The sequence below is a fragment of the Molothrus ater genome, chromosome Z, assembly GCF_012460135.2.
Source record: "Molothrus ater isolate BHLD 08-10-18 breed brown headed cowbird chromosome Z, BPBGC_Mater_1.1, whole genome shotgun sequence".
In the NCBI taxonomy this organism is placed as follows: Eukaryota; Metazoa; Chordata; class Aves; order Passeriformes; family Icteridae; genus Molothrus; species Molothrus ater.
In genome coordinates this window covers 7,631,935-7,645,343 of record NC_050511.2, presented here as the reverse complement: position 1 = coordinate 7,645,343, position 13,409 = coordinate 7,631,935, and the positions used below count along the sequence as shown (strand labels likewise).

At 47.8% G+C, this 13,409-nt stretch overlaps 1 protein-coding gene across 1 annotated transcript; it reads left to right on the top strand.

The window, feature by feature from the left end:
• The first annotated feature begins 330 nt into the window (after nucleotides 1–330).
• On the top strand, nucleotides 331–13,375 carry LOC118699512 (aquaporin-7-like). Its single transcript, XM_036403565.2, has 7 exons — nucleotides 331–525; nucleotides 4,115–4,240; nucleotides 7,837–7,963; nucleotides 9,844–9,981; nucleotides 10,717–10,835; nucleotides 12,177–12,394; nucleotides 13,216–13,375. Exons 1-7 carry the CDS (start codon nucleotides 331–333, stop codon nucleotides 13,373–13,375), a joined length of 1,083 nt encoding a protein of 360 aa, XP_036259458.2.
• Nucleotides 13,376–13,409: the final 34 nt, after the last annotated feature.

Here is a 13,409-nt window from a genome sequence, read left to right as displayed (position 1 = left end):
CATGCTTTGCTCTATTTAAGAATGACTTCATCCTGTCTGATAAGTCAGACAAGGGCAGGAGGAGTGTGGCCCAACATGGGGTGGATGGGTTCCTGGAGAGCAGGAGGGTTCCACTCTGTTGCCCAACAATGAGACCAGGACCACCCCTGGCAACCCCATCACACAGAGCCTTGCTCTGTCCCTAAAGACAAACAAAGACAAGTAATTCTGCTCCTGCTGGCAGCATTACCTCATGGATTACCTCTCTCTGAGTAGCCCTGTAGCTGTAGCAGCCCTGAAGCTGTAGCAGTCTGAGCAGGGCAGCACCCTGCCCAAGGCAGGAGCCCACCCATGAACGACCAAGAATCTCCACCTGAGACTTCTGACTGGAACAGGTCTGATCTCATGGAAGAGCAGCAGGTGATGAACTTTTGTCTGGCCTCAGGACAAGGGACAATGGATGAGCTGAAAGGCTGTGGAGGCCAGTATCCTGGGAATGGAGAAGGGGTGGTGATGCAGAGAGCAAAGACATCTGCTGAGAGACACGTGGGGTGTGTGAGGCTTCTTTGGGGCCTGCCATCCATAGAGAAGAGAAGGAGACAGACCATGAGTGTGGAACATGAGACCACAGGGAGCGGGTGCTCCAGGTTATGTCAAACAGGGTCTGTCCTGGACAGAGAAGGCCATACCAGTGCTGTTAGGATCTCTCTGACTGGGTCTTGCTTCTTGAAGGGCACTGGAGATATTTTAGTGCCCTATTCATCTGGTCAGATTGAGGAACAAGCTGTTCTTGCCCATGGTGAGCAGCTCTTCTGCTCAGCTGTCTGTTTATGCTCCTCTTGGCCTCTGAGGAGAAAACGCTCCACCAGCAGGGCTGAAGTGAATGGAGTGGCAATGTTCCACCTACTGATTAGAACCAATTAAGAGATAAATGAGCTCCTGGGTGCAGAGGAAGCATGTGCACTGTCAAATTGAGTCAGAGAAGTTATTCCTTGCTGAATGTCCTGGACTGCCTGGGTCCTTGTTCTTCCCAGGGCTGCTCTTGCAGCACCCAGGGGCATTTTTCTCCTAATTCTTCATTACCTTGGATATCAACACCAGAACTGTTAGTGGACATTGACTGTGCCAAAACTTTCCTTTCCAAACTGAGACTTTTATTAGTAGTGCTGAGGGCACACCTGTCTTGGGGAGTAAAGTGGGTTTGGTTTGTTGCTTAATGTGAAGTGGAAAATGTGGCAAAATCATTGTCGGACCACTGTTGAGTGAAGTTTGAACCTGTGAGGGTATCTAGGCAAACATCAGGAGGTGGTATGGAGTTAAGCATGGGCAGCCAATGCTCTTTAACAAACCTTACAGGATCACTAAGTGATAGCAAGAAGTAAGTTAACTCATGACTGTGATGGGCTAATGCTGCACATGGACAAATGGCTTTGAGAATTTGGCTGAAAATCAGAGGAAAGTGTCTAATCTTCAGAGCACCAAATTCTGGTAACAGGGTGCAAGAGAAGAAGTTGGGTAACAGCCATCTACCACTAAAATGCAGAGTGGCCAGGTCACCAAAGAGCAGATATGGTGGGGCTGCCTGTGTCAGTAGGGGACAGTGTTTAGTGACCCCAGAGACCCTCGTCAGCCCTGCGGGTAAGTGAAACCGAGCAAGTGTGGGCAGGTCGCTGTTGGGAAACCAGCAGATATTTGCAATCCAGCCCTTGGCTGACTCACTTGGCTTGCACTTGCTCAAGATCATCATGTCTGGATGCAGGGAGAAGGGGCAGTCCAGCCCACCTGGCAGTCGTGGGGGTGCATGTTGTAGCCCATCACTCCATGTCTGTGTGAAGACACTGGAGGGAAAGTGCCAGAATCTAGCATGACTCATGGGTCTAGCATCAGATGCTTATTTTAGGTGAGGAAAATTGCCCTTTGGAGCCTATTTTTCTCTGCTTGTTATAAACTCAGGCACAGGCTCACACACTTTGTACTTGTGTACTCGCAGAGCAGAGGTGCTCTGACCTACATGACCTTTGGAAAGGTGATGGTTTTGTTATTTTTACAGTCCTTGAACACTAGCAGGTCACTTTAATGTCTCAAAATGGCCATCAGAACCTCAAAATTAAATGATTCTCACATTTTCAGCAGCCAACAGAGGAGTCCTTCAGAACATCTTAAGGGGAGAAATTAATGTCTCAGTGCCATCTTGTGGAACGACCTGTATAAAAGCACAAGCTCCTAGAAGCATGCTGGAGTTTTACAGAGTTTGATGGTAATATTGGGAATTATGCTGCAAATATTATCACCAAACCAAAGATTTCTATTGCAAACTGGGATTGCGTTTTTCCCTGAGGAGACTGCAAGTCCCCGGGAGCCCAGTGTTCCCAGAAAGTGGCTGTCTGTTTTTCAGCCCGAATCAGAATATCGAGATGCCTACAACTGATGCCTGAATGCAGGAGACAAAGCCTATCAGATACACAGCAGCTTCACGGTTTGCCCACAGGGAAGGAATCCACTTGGAAGGCTCCCTGAGATATAGGAGAAAAAAGAAAGTTGTAGGTCCAGTTGTGGGTGTTACTGACCCACTGACACCTTGTCCATCGGAGAAAGGCTGTGAGATCTCCATAATGCAGAGACACAAGGATTTCAGGTGACATGTAAAGTCAGCTGGAAATCACCATGAGCAGAAGAAACTTGAGGGTCTTGTCCAGGACCCATGCTTTGTGCTCCACCAGTAAACATTTGCATAGCAGAGGATGAAGTGACCTAGAAAGGTTTGTTCTGTGCTGCAGCATGGGTCACAAACCCACAGAACAGAAACCTTCCCACCTAGAAATGTGCTGTAGAAACACCCTCGCAAGCAACATGATTACCATCCATCATAATTAAATGATCCTCAGTATCAGAGACAGACCAGTAATTTACTGCATATTTAGCCAGGTGTTCACTAAGGTCAATAGCTAATCTGTCACTGGAGGAGGGATTACCCCAGTACATAAAACTCTCCCTGCAACAAGACATACAATGATCTATGGAGCAGAGAGGAGAATCAGCTTCCCAGGGTCTTCCATACAGCTGCTGAGTGCCCCGTGGGTGAAAGAAAAGCTCATGAACTTTTGCCATGCAGTAGAGGAGAGGGAGGCAAGGCCAGGGGCAGCATGAGCAGAGCACCCTGTCCCTATCGGGGCAGCTGCTGACACTTGTGCAGAGCTGTCCCCTCCAGAGCCACACTGAGAAACTGCAGCAGGTTGCGAGGAAGGCGAAGAAAACCAGCAAATAACCAGAAAAGGTTTGAGGGAAAAGGTCTTGAGTGTTCAGTGGATATGTTTATCCATGATTAAGCAAAGGTATTAAAACCTTTTCACTGTGGAAAGGTAAGAGCACCTGGTGAGCAGGGAGATAGAGGGAATGAGGAGATGGAGGAGGAATCAGGACAGCAATGGTTCTGCTCTGGCAGCCAGGTAAGACTGCAGATCTCTTGGGCCACCTCTCCTTGCTGAGGTTGGTTTCTCCTTGCCCAGTATGAGAGGATGGACAGGGTGGCTGGTGGCAAGGCTCTCTGTGAGTGTGAAGGCATCTGCAGAATGCACAGGTGCATTCAACAAGAGCAAATATTCCACCTGAAACAATGCACTGTGCTCTTCCCAGCTGCAGACAGCAGGGCACACCAGCTCCAGGCAGAGCATCCTTGCTGCAGAAGATGTACCCAATAGTCTTGCACAGGCAAACAGTCCCAATCCAATCTGTTTAAAAAATCCAGTACCAAACCGCCAGTCAATGGGTTACAATGCAGAGCAGAACCAAAATTCCTGTTCAGTTCCTGTAGAAAAGGTTAAGGAGAAAGACAGGCATCAGGAGCACATCAAGGCTTTTGACAGCTCCGGTGTTCTGGGGTTGGGCTCTCCTGGGCAGAGGCACAGTGTCACCAGTGCCCTCATAACAGAAATATTGCATCCCTACCATAGAGCTTTTATAGGATGGCATATGGGGGAGGGAGGGGAGGGCTGGGGGAAAGACTTTGAGGCTCGCTGCTGCTTTGTTGGCTTGTTCATGGTTAACCAAAGGAGAGAAAGTGTCTGGGGCGGAAGAGAGGGTGCCAAGTTTCAAAGGGTAACCTAGCTCAGTGCAGTGAAGTGTGCCATCACAACAGGAGCGCAGAGGCCGCGTCAAGGAGGCGGGGAAGACAATGCTGGAGAAGACTAAGAAGGTGCTCAAGACTAATAACATTACCATAAGGCAGATGCTGGCAGAAGCACTGGGAACATTCATCCTCATGGTAAGGAGGAGTCTGTGCGTGTGCGTGTGCGTGTGTGCGTGTGTGTGTGTGTGTGTGCGCAGCCATTTCAGGCAGCGATGTGTAAGGTCAGTGGTTTCCTGCCACATCCTCAGGGCTACCCAGGGGTTGCTGCTGCTCATCCCTCTCTCCTTTGGTGGGGTGGCAGTTTCCCAGCAGCCAGACCATCTGCCACAAACCTTCTGGAGCAAAAAAGTAATGCAGGGAAAGGGAGGTGGGTGCTGGAAGAGAGGGAAGTGGATAGAATTAAAATACCACAGAATTATTTAGGTTGGGAAAGACCTTTAAGAGTTCAAGAATTAACCTGGCACTGTGGAGGCCACCACTAAACCACATCCCTGAGTGCTACAACTACATGTCTTTTAAGTACCTCCAAGGTATTATATATATTTAATATCTGGAAACCCACCACTTCTCTGGGCAGCCTGTTCCAATGATTGACAACCCTGCTGGTGGGCAGATTTTTCCTAAGATCCAATCTAATCCTCCCCTGGCACAATTTGAGATCATTTCCTTTTACTCTGTTGCTTGTTACGTGGGAGAAGAGACCAGTCCCCCTGCCTACACCCTCCTGTCAGGGGGCTGGAGAAAGTGATCAGGTCCTCCCTGAGCCTCCTTTTCTCCAGACTGAACATCCCCAGCTCCTGCAGCTCCTCCTCATCAAATCTATACTCCTGTGGGCCCTTTTCCACCTCCACTGCCCTTTCTGGACATGCTGCTCTTTCAGTTCTCTTCTAGGAGAAAATTGAGGAAGAGTTTGGGAGTGAAATAAAAGAGTAGTGTCTACAATGCTTGTAGAAGATCCCATAGAGTGAATGGAGGCTTTTCCTTCTGCTGTGCCAGAGGTGTGGTGTAGCTTGGGGGGAAGTGAACTGGTCTGGGGAACAGACCCAGCCTCTTCTATCACTGACAGCTGCTGCAAAATGAAAATAGCATTCATCCATCTTCCCCCTGGGGTTGCCAGGGTAATGAACTTACCAGAGAAATTCTCCAGAACCACAACCCACCATTAGGAAATGTAATTACAGGGTGTGAAGCATGCCAGGATTTCACTTTTGATTTTCTTGAAGCCAATTGAACAGTGCTTATGTAAATCATAAACTGCCCCCTTGCCTGAGGGATCTGTTTCACAAAGAAATAATTAAGTGGGTTTGAGCTTGTGGGCTGCTTCAGAAATGTTTGGGTAGAGGATTAGGAAGGTTTTGCCGTCACTGTAGGGGCTGCTGGGGGTGAAGTACCCACTGGTACCAGAGATTTTGAGTGTTTGATTAACAGAACAGAATGAGATCCTCCCTCTGAAAAGGCCCAGTGTCTATCTGTGCCAATTTGCCACACCTGGACTTAGCCTGGGATGAGATACTTTAGACTGGACAGAGGCTGGCATGCAAAGGCTGGGCATAACCTAAACAACTTGGAGGTTTAAAGAGGAAGAAATGAAGATTTGTGTAAGCATAGGGACCTTCTGACACAGCTTTCTGTACCAAGAGAGGCGCTCATTTCCAAGGGCAACAACTGCCTGTACTGAGCATGGTTGCTTTCTATCATGTAATTTTTGCACATCCAGCTCTTTGAATTTCACTCCCAGGTAGTTTTGCACCCAATAGTAAGTCAGAGTACAGATGTCTATGACTCCTCTGCAGCAGCTTAGCAAATTCTTTTGCCTTTTCCATTCTCCATTATTTGGTGGTAGAAGTTCCCAGGTGATAAAGAACAACTTCAGGGTTGTCCTGTCAGGGAAGCAGTATGAGGTGGAGAATTTACTCTGCACTCTGACAGCTCAAGGCAGGTTTTGCAGCCTGCAGGTTACACTGGCTCTTCCTTCACTGATCCATGGGAGGGAAGAGAGAAAAGGAGGGCACTGCCCTTGGGCCCCATCAAGGGCTGAAGACAAAACAGCATCCAGCATCAGAACAAAGTATAGAGCACCCAACTCCTCAGCAGCACCTTGGCCCTCAGTGCAAGAGGCTGTGCTCTGGATGCACCTCCAGGATGCCTGAATGGCTGTTATTTGGATGATAACACTCACTCCACTCACTCACTCCTCTCAGTTTAATGGACAGGAAGTGTTGGTAAGAGGAACCAGGCAGCAGGACTAAGCAGTACAAGGACTAGGGAAGAAGAAATTGAAATAAATGGTTTTTTCGGGCTGTGAGGATACAGGAAGAAAACAGAAGTTTGGATCTGTGCTGAAAACCAGATTCTGTGTCCTATCTTGTGTTTTTTTTTCAGGATAATGCTGTTTATGAACAGTCATGTCTCCTCCTGTGCAACCCTCTCTGCACCTGTGTGCTCTCCTGCATAACTCGTGCCTTACATATTTGTTGTCTTTTGTATCTGGCTTTGGAAAAATCAGAGATGAAAAAGAGAGATGAAAAAATCAGAGACAGATTTTGTGTAATTTGCAGATGCTAAGGGGACATCACAAACTGTTTCTGGGGGCTTTTGCTGAGGCAGACTGAGAAGGGCTCACACTGTGGGGGCTGTAGCTCTGTGCAGAGCACAGAGTGTGGTCTGTGTCTACAAGAGTGATAAGAAGAGCAGCCTCTCTGGGGAACAGGGGATTTGGGTGATGTCTGAAAGCAGTGAGGGGAAGCAGACACATGAGATAAAATTTGGATGCAGGCAGAGTAGCCAGAAAAAATCACAGTTAAATAGTACAAGCCAAAGCAGAAGCTTATGTGCTGGAGAACATATTGACTTTCTTGTCTTTGAAAGACGTGTCACCTTGGATAAACATCAATGCAGTCCAAAGAACAGGATACACTTTCCAAACCCTCAGTGGTTTATGAGGCAGAAACCTCAAGAGATGCCTTGTCCTTCTCTAGATTTCAGTGCAAGAGCATGCAAAGAACTGATTTTTCCACTCTTACCACATCAAAAGCATGAAATAGAATTCTCTCTTTCAGGACAGAGCAATGTCTTGAATATGTGTTTTCCTGCTGAAAAGTGTTTACCTCTAGTTTTTTCCCCTGGTTCTCCTTTAGTCACTAAAAAAACCCACTGAAACTTTGGCTGTTTCCAAACTAAAAATATATGTGTTGAATGGAAAAGTTAAACCAGAATTTCCTTTCTTGTTTTTTGCTTGAATGTTACCAAAATTAGAGTTGAGTTTGGCAAATAGTGGTGTGCTGCCCAAATGACATATTTAGTCCACAAATTGCACACCAGGAAAAGAAGGACAGTAAGAATTTGCACACCCTCCTTCCATCCACCTTGGATGTTGTCTCCCAGTGGTCCACGGTGATGCTTCCCCAGTTCATGCCCCTGGTTTCAGGCAGAGACATCTGCAGTGTGCCTGTGTGAATGACCCCACTGAGCCCCAGCTCTTGGTGTGAGTGTTTGGGGTTTGTATCTCCATACCCAACCATAATGAAAGTGCCTAATTTGGTTTGATGGGCACCAATCACAGGTATCACTTCAATTTTTGAAGGGCAGGGTTGTTCTTTTTCTTCTGACACCTTAGAGACTTCCTGTCTTTGGGAGCTCATTACTTTTGCAGGAAAAATAGCAAAGAAGCTCAGTCTACCACAGCAACAAAAATACTTTTAACACTCCTTTCTCTCTGTCTTTTTACACAGGTTTTTGGCTTGTCCTCTGTGGCACAAGTGGTATTGGGAAAAGGAAACACTGGTCAGTATCTGAGCATCAACATGGCATTTGGCATTGGTGTTACCTTGGGTATCTATGCAGCTGGAAAAATATCTGGTGAGCAGCACTGTCAAACATGGGACATATCCATGTCCCAAAAAGGCCATGTGCACTGGGGACAGGAGGAGTGGGGTGTGGAGGGGTGTGTTATGACATGGAGAGTGCCCTCACCTCAAAAAAGCAGTCCTAGAGTCCCCAGGCATGAAAAGCAGGAGAGGCCAGGGACAGGGCACGCACAGCATACGTGCAGAATACTGACCCCAGCTTGTGTTTTGAGCTGTGACAGGGCAAGTGGGACAGGGAGAGGGGAGGAGGTTTGGCCAGCCCCTTCTGTTGCGTCCAGCAGAGCCAGGTTTCAGCACCTCCACAATTTGGGACATGCCAACATAGCCCATGGAGACAGGGACCTCCCAAAACCTGCTGCTGATATGACCCATGGAGAAGTAAATAATTTATTGCGAAGGAGAGATTACTGCTATGTTGCAAAAGGAATGCTATGGAAATTTTCTCCTTATCTCACACACCCATGCACAGATGCCTCATGTGAACTTGGGAAGTGGTGTTTTGGGTCCATGAGGTGGCATCCATCACATGACAAGAGGATTACCTTTGCCTTCTGCAATTTCTGCATTCATTTGCACCAAGAGAAAACATTAAGGCATTAAGGGCCCTAATGGGCAGAAAGTTAAAAGCAAATCCTTGCTCTTGAACTGTTGGAGTAGACAGAGGTCCAAACCTGGGGTTGTCTTGGAAAGGAAAAATTTTCCATGTGAGCAGTCAGGAGCAGTCAGCTCTTGATTTTCTTGTCCTTTTGGAGCTGGTGGAAACACCCTGGGGAAAGCAGACTGAGGAAAGTAGGTCCTACAGTCCCAAGTGACTCTTGAGAAGGAGCTGATCTGTTGAAGGCAGAGGGCAGTGCAGAAGGGATCTCAGCTCAGCCAGAAATAGTATGGTTACAAAACAAACTTCACACCTTCCTGACATAGTAATTTGGCTTCATCTGCGTCACAAGAGGCTTTTTGTGGTCTCTGACCAAATGGCTGGCCATACCCACAAAAGAGCAGAGGGTATAAGAAGGGATCAGCCCCATTCCATTTGTGATTCTTGGACTGTAGCAGCTGGTACATGCACTTCCACTTCACTCTGTCCTGCATTTTGATGAAATGATGGGTGTCTGCATCTTACCCCTTTTGGATTCTGGAGTAGACGATGGTTGTGAAGGCTGGAACATTTACTGACTCTCAAAGTTTATACCTATCAGGGAGGAAAAATAAATATTTTCTCTAGACTCCTGGGGACAGGAGGCCTGGAGAACATATGTGGTTTGCATCAAGGGCATGAGACCCAGACCCACTTAGTCTTCAAAAGCACCACTGTGATACCAACCTCCTCCACAGAAAGTGTTCCATCAAAACGAGGTCCTTATCTACCAGTAGCTATGTAAAATGTGCTGAAGTATGGTCTCTTTTTAAGCTCAGTAGGGAGAAGCTCCTTGAGAAACTCATAGGGAAACTCATACCTTCCCAAGAGAGGTATATCTGGCAGGTGAGGCAGCCTTTGGTGTACAGAGTTCTTAGAAGACTAGCTAGGAGCTCTTTTACCTGCATGATTCAGCTGTAGAGAGAGAAAGGATCATTTTGTGTTTGTGCAGGAGTAACACCCTGGCCTGAGAGAGCCTTGTTGTTCTGGGTATGTCTGGGTGATCACTCCAAGGCATGGGGCAGAGAACCAAAGAATAATTTGGGTTGGAAGAGACCTTTTAAAGTTCATCCAGTCCAACTGCCCTGCAAGGAGCGGAAACATCAACCCCAGAGCAGGTTACTCACAGCCCTGTCCAACTGGGCCTTGAATATTTCTAGGGATGGGGCATCCACCATGTCACATGTTCCAAAACAGCTGCATCAGTATTGAGGCCTCTTTTTTCTGTGATTTTGCAGGAGCTCATCTGAATGCTGCCATCACTGTTACACAGTGTGTTTTAGGAAACATCTCCTCGAAAACGCTTGTAGCTTATGTAATCGGCCAGTTCCTGGGCTCCTTTTTGGCAGCAGCCACCGTCTTTGCTCTCTACTACGGTAGGGTTGTGTCTTTTATCACAGAGTTTGCTGCAGGCATAATTTCAGTCAACCCACAGTGTTGTCAAAAATATGTCCTTTTGCAGTACCCAGCATGATTTCTGGGTGAGGAGGGCAAGCTCTAAATTGTGGGACAGAGTGCAGCTCAAGTTCAGAGCAGGTCCCAGATACACCTCTGGGAAGGACATGCACATCCCGGAGAACACAGCTCCTTTTACTCAGGGCATTCCCACTTCCGAGACCTGTCTTCAGCAGAAGGGCAGTAGCTGCATTTTGTCAGCATTTTGTTTCCAGGTCTGCAGGGTTTTATTTACATGAACTCCCATGTATTAGGTGCTGCTGGAGCTCTGGGGGGACTCTACTGCTCTGTGGAACACAGGTTTGCAGCCATTTAGGGTTTTGAGCTGTGAGCAAAGGCACACCACCCATTGTCTCTAGCATGTCTCTGAGGGGTAGAGGGTTGGAGGCCTCCAGTGCATTCAGACCACCCAGGCTACCCCAGGCTCCTGGAGCAGGAATAGGGAGCTGGTAGGTGTAAGGAAGTGAGTGCAGACCAAAGTCTGTGGGTATCAGCTATTGGTGAGATCATGCTCTGCAAGGAGTGTGCCACCTCCATCACATCTTCCACTGCCTCCCTTATCCCTGATGTCTGTGCTGGCTGCAACAGGTGGACTTGTGTGTGTGTCCTGTGGGATGAAATGCTGTGCTAACTTCCATAATTCCCACTTCTCCTAGATGCTCTTTATCACTACACCAATGGGAGCTTTACAGTGACAGGACCAACTGCCACAGCGATGATCTTCTCTACGTACCCTGCTTCCAATGTATCCTTGCAGGGAGCCTTCTTCACAGAGGTCAGTGGGAATGTTTGTGGTGTGCCAGGAGAAGGTGGGTGGTGCAGGGCTGCTACAGGTCCCCACAGCCTGACATGCACAGACAACCACAACCTCTTTTCCCAAGGAGCCCAGCATCCAGGCAGGCATCTGAAAGGTAGGATCCAAGGCACCTTTAGTGGCTGAGCAAGCCTAAAGGGTTCTGACCAGAGTCTAATACATGAAGGCTGCTCCACAACATGTTCCAGGGGCTCTCCAGACAACTTCCCTGCATGCTGTTCAAGCAGTGAGAAGTGAGAAGCTGAGCTATATCACCAGCCATCTCCTCTGGGTTCTGGGCTGAACTGTTCCTTTCTTTATTGGATTCTACACCCTCTCCATGCTCCTCAGCAGCTGTGCTGGCTGCCCCTCCCCAGCACAGAGAGCCTGGGACTGTCTCCACATGAGCACAGCCTGGACTGAACTCTGTGTTGGAACAGACCCATTGAGACTGTGTGCAGTGGATTCCCAGCTTACAGTGCAGTCCATATGCCCAGAAATAGGAAAGGGATTCTTCATGGGGATGTAGGGCACTGAGACATTAGGGAAGGAAGATTCACTTCCAATGCAAATCTTTGGAAGCCTATGATTTGGACTCTGAGCTGATAAAATTCCTGCCTGGGCATGACGAAGAGGATGGTGGAAGAGCCTAGAGGGGGGGAATGGATCCCCTCAGCCTTCTGTGGACCAGTGTCCTTGATGCAAAAGAAAGAAAATAAGACTGACAGCACTTTGCCAAAAGCTGCAGTTTCTGGTTTTCTGTTTTTGCTGATGTCTGTGCAAGCAGTCCAAGTCTCTCCAGCTGCATTTTCTAAAGCAGAAAGAGACAGGTGTCATCACCTCTATCAAAACGATGCTTCTTGATGTCCTGGGCACTGCAAATCTACAAATGCCAGCTATGTAGTCACTGATGGGAAATTCAGTTCCCCAGGTGAGAATCTGATATCTGCATACAGGCTGTACAAAACCTCACTTTCTCTAGAGATGATCAGGTTTGTCTTGTAAGCAGTTTGTTATGGCTCTACTCTTATTAGACAGAATGTACTTAAAAGAAACCATTTCCCTGACTTGAAAGATAGAGAGAGATGACATTGCTGAGAAGTTTGTATCAGTCTTGGTGATGAGGTTTTCTGCTGAGAAAAAAATTTTCTTCAGTCCACCTGTGAGGAAGGAGTAATATTTGGGTCCCTCCTGCCTTGATCAGATCATGAATCTCATCTGCTTTTTCATTCTGGGAAGTCTCTTCTCCTCGGCTGAGCAGGATCTTTCAACCATCCCCATCCTCTCTCCTGACATGTTCTTCTCCCTTTTCTGCTCCTGCAGTTTACAGCAACAGTTATGCTGATCCTGGGTATTCTAGTCATCCATGATGAGAAAAACAACGCAGCTGTCAAAGGTGCTCAGCCCATGCTCACGGGTGTGCTGGTCCTGGGCATCGGTCTGGGAATGGGGCTGAACACAGGCTATGCCATAAACCCCTCCAGGGACCTGCCCCCACGGATCTTCACGGCAATGGCTGGCTGGGGAATGGAAGTCTTCTCGTGAGTGACCTGTTTTGCTCTTACCCTGCTCAGCTTGCCAGGGGAGGAGATAAGCACAAGATAAAATGTGTCATGAAGCCTTTTTTCTCTGGACCAAGTGATGGTAGCACTGCAGAGTATGAGGGTTGTGCCTATGGGAGCCTTCTGTATTATGTGCACAAAATTTGGAGTACACTGATTCTCCAGCATGGGATTCACCTTGACACTCAGATACTTCAGTCTGGGCACCAAATTGTCTGTCTGTTCACTGGAGATCCAGCTGTTTTTTTCAGTGAGCAGAGAGCCAGAATGCAGCTCACCTGAATGCAGGTGGATTGCTGAACAGGTCTCCTAAATTTAGAGTCTGAATTTGGACATGAAACCTTGCCTTCCTCTGTCTAGTAAGATGCTATTATGTTACAGCTTTTCCTATGGGGAAGTCATTACCAGAGTCTCCTGTCCTGGATGCCCACTTTCCTTAAATTCCCAGAAAATATATTTGAGAGCTCAGTAGAGGAGTCACAGATTTTACTGGAAACAGGGAGGCAAAATGCCTGTGTGTGTCTGAGAGTCCCACTCATCAAGACCACACAGCCCATTTCTTTTGGAGAACAAGAAACCTGCAGTGTGGAGCTGCCTTTCCATGCTGATGGGGAAAATTACCTTCCCTCCAGCAGTTACATGGGGGCAAAGCAAATTTGTCTAAGCCAATTGTAGGCTTAGTGCCTGGAGTGGGACAGACTCCTCTGCTCACACAGCTCACTCCTGCCCCAGCAGGATGCGGTGGCAGGGCAGTGGTTCCAGTCTGGCTCACCAGCTGCCTCTTCTGTGTTTCATTTTAGGGCTGATCATTCCTGGTGGTGGATCCCAGTCACAGCTCCAATTCTTGGAAGTCTTTTTGGTGTTCTACTCTACAAACTCTGCATTGAATTTCACAACCAGCCTGGCCATGAAACTGAACCTGAGAAAGATCAGGCAGGCATGGAGACTTCCCAACTGTGATGGCCATGTGCTGTGATAACACATGTGAAGGGCA

What these genes read in the sequence shown, in the direction of transcription:
- LOC118699512 (XM_036403565.2), top strand. Translation starts at nt 331, where the DNA reads ATGAACGACCAAGAATCTCCACCTGAGACTTCTGACTGGAACAGGTCT. An exon ending in AGACATCTGCTGAGAGACAC is followed by an intron (nt 526 to 4,114) that starts GTGGGGTGTGTG and finishes CCATCACAACAG; the next exon opens with GAGCGCAGAGGCCGCGTCAA. An exon ending in TGCAGCTGGAAAAATATCTG is followed by an intron (nt 7,964 to 9,843) that starts GTGAGCAGCACT and finishes GTGATTTTGCAG; the next exon opens with GAGCTCATCTGAATGCTGCC.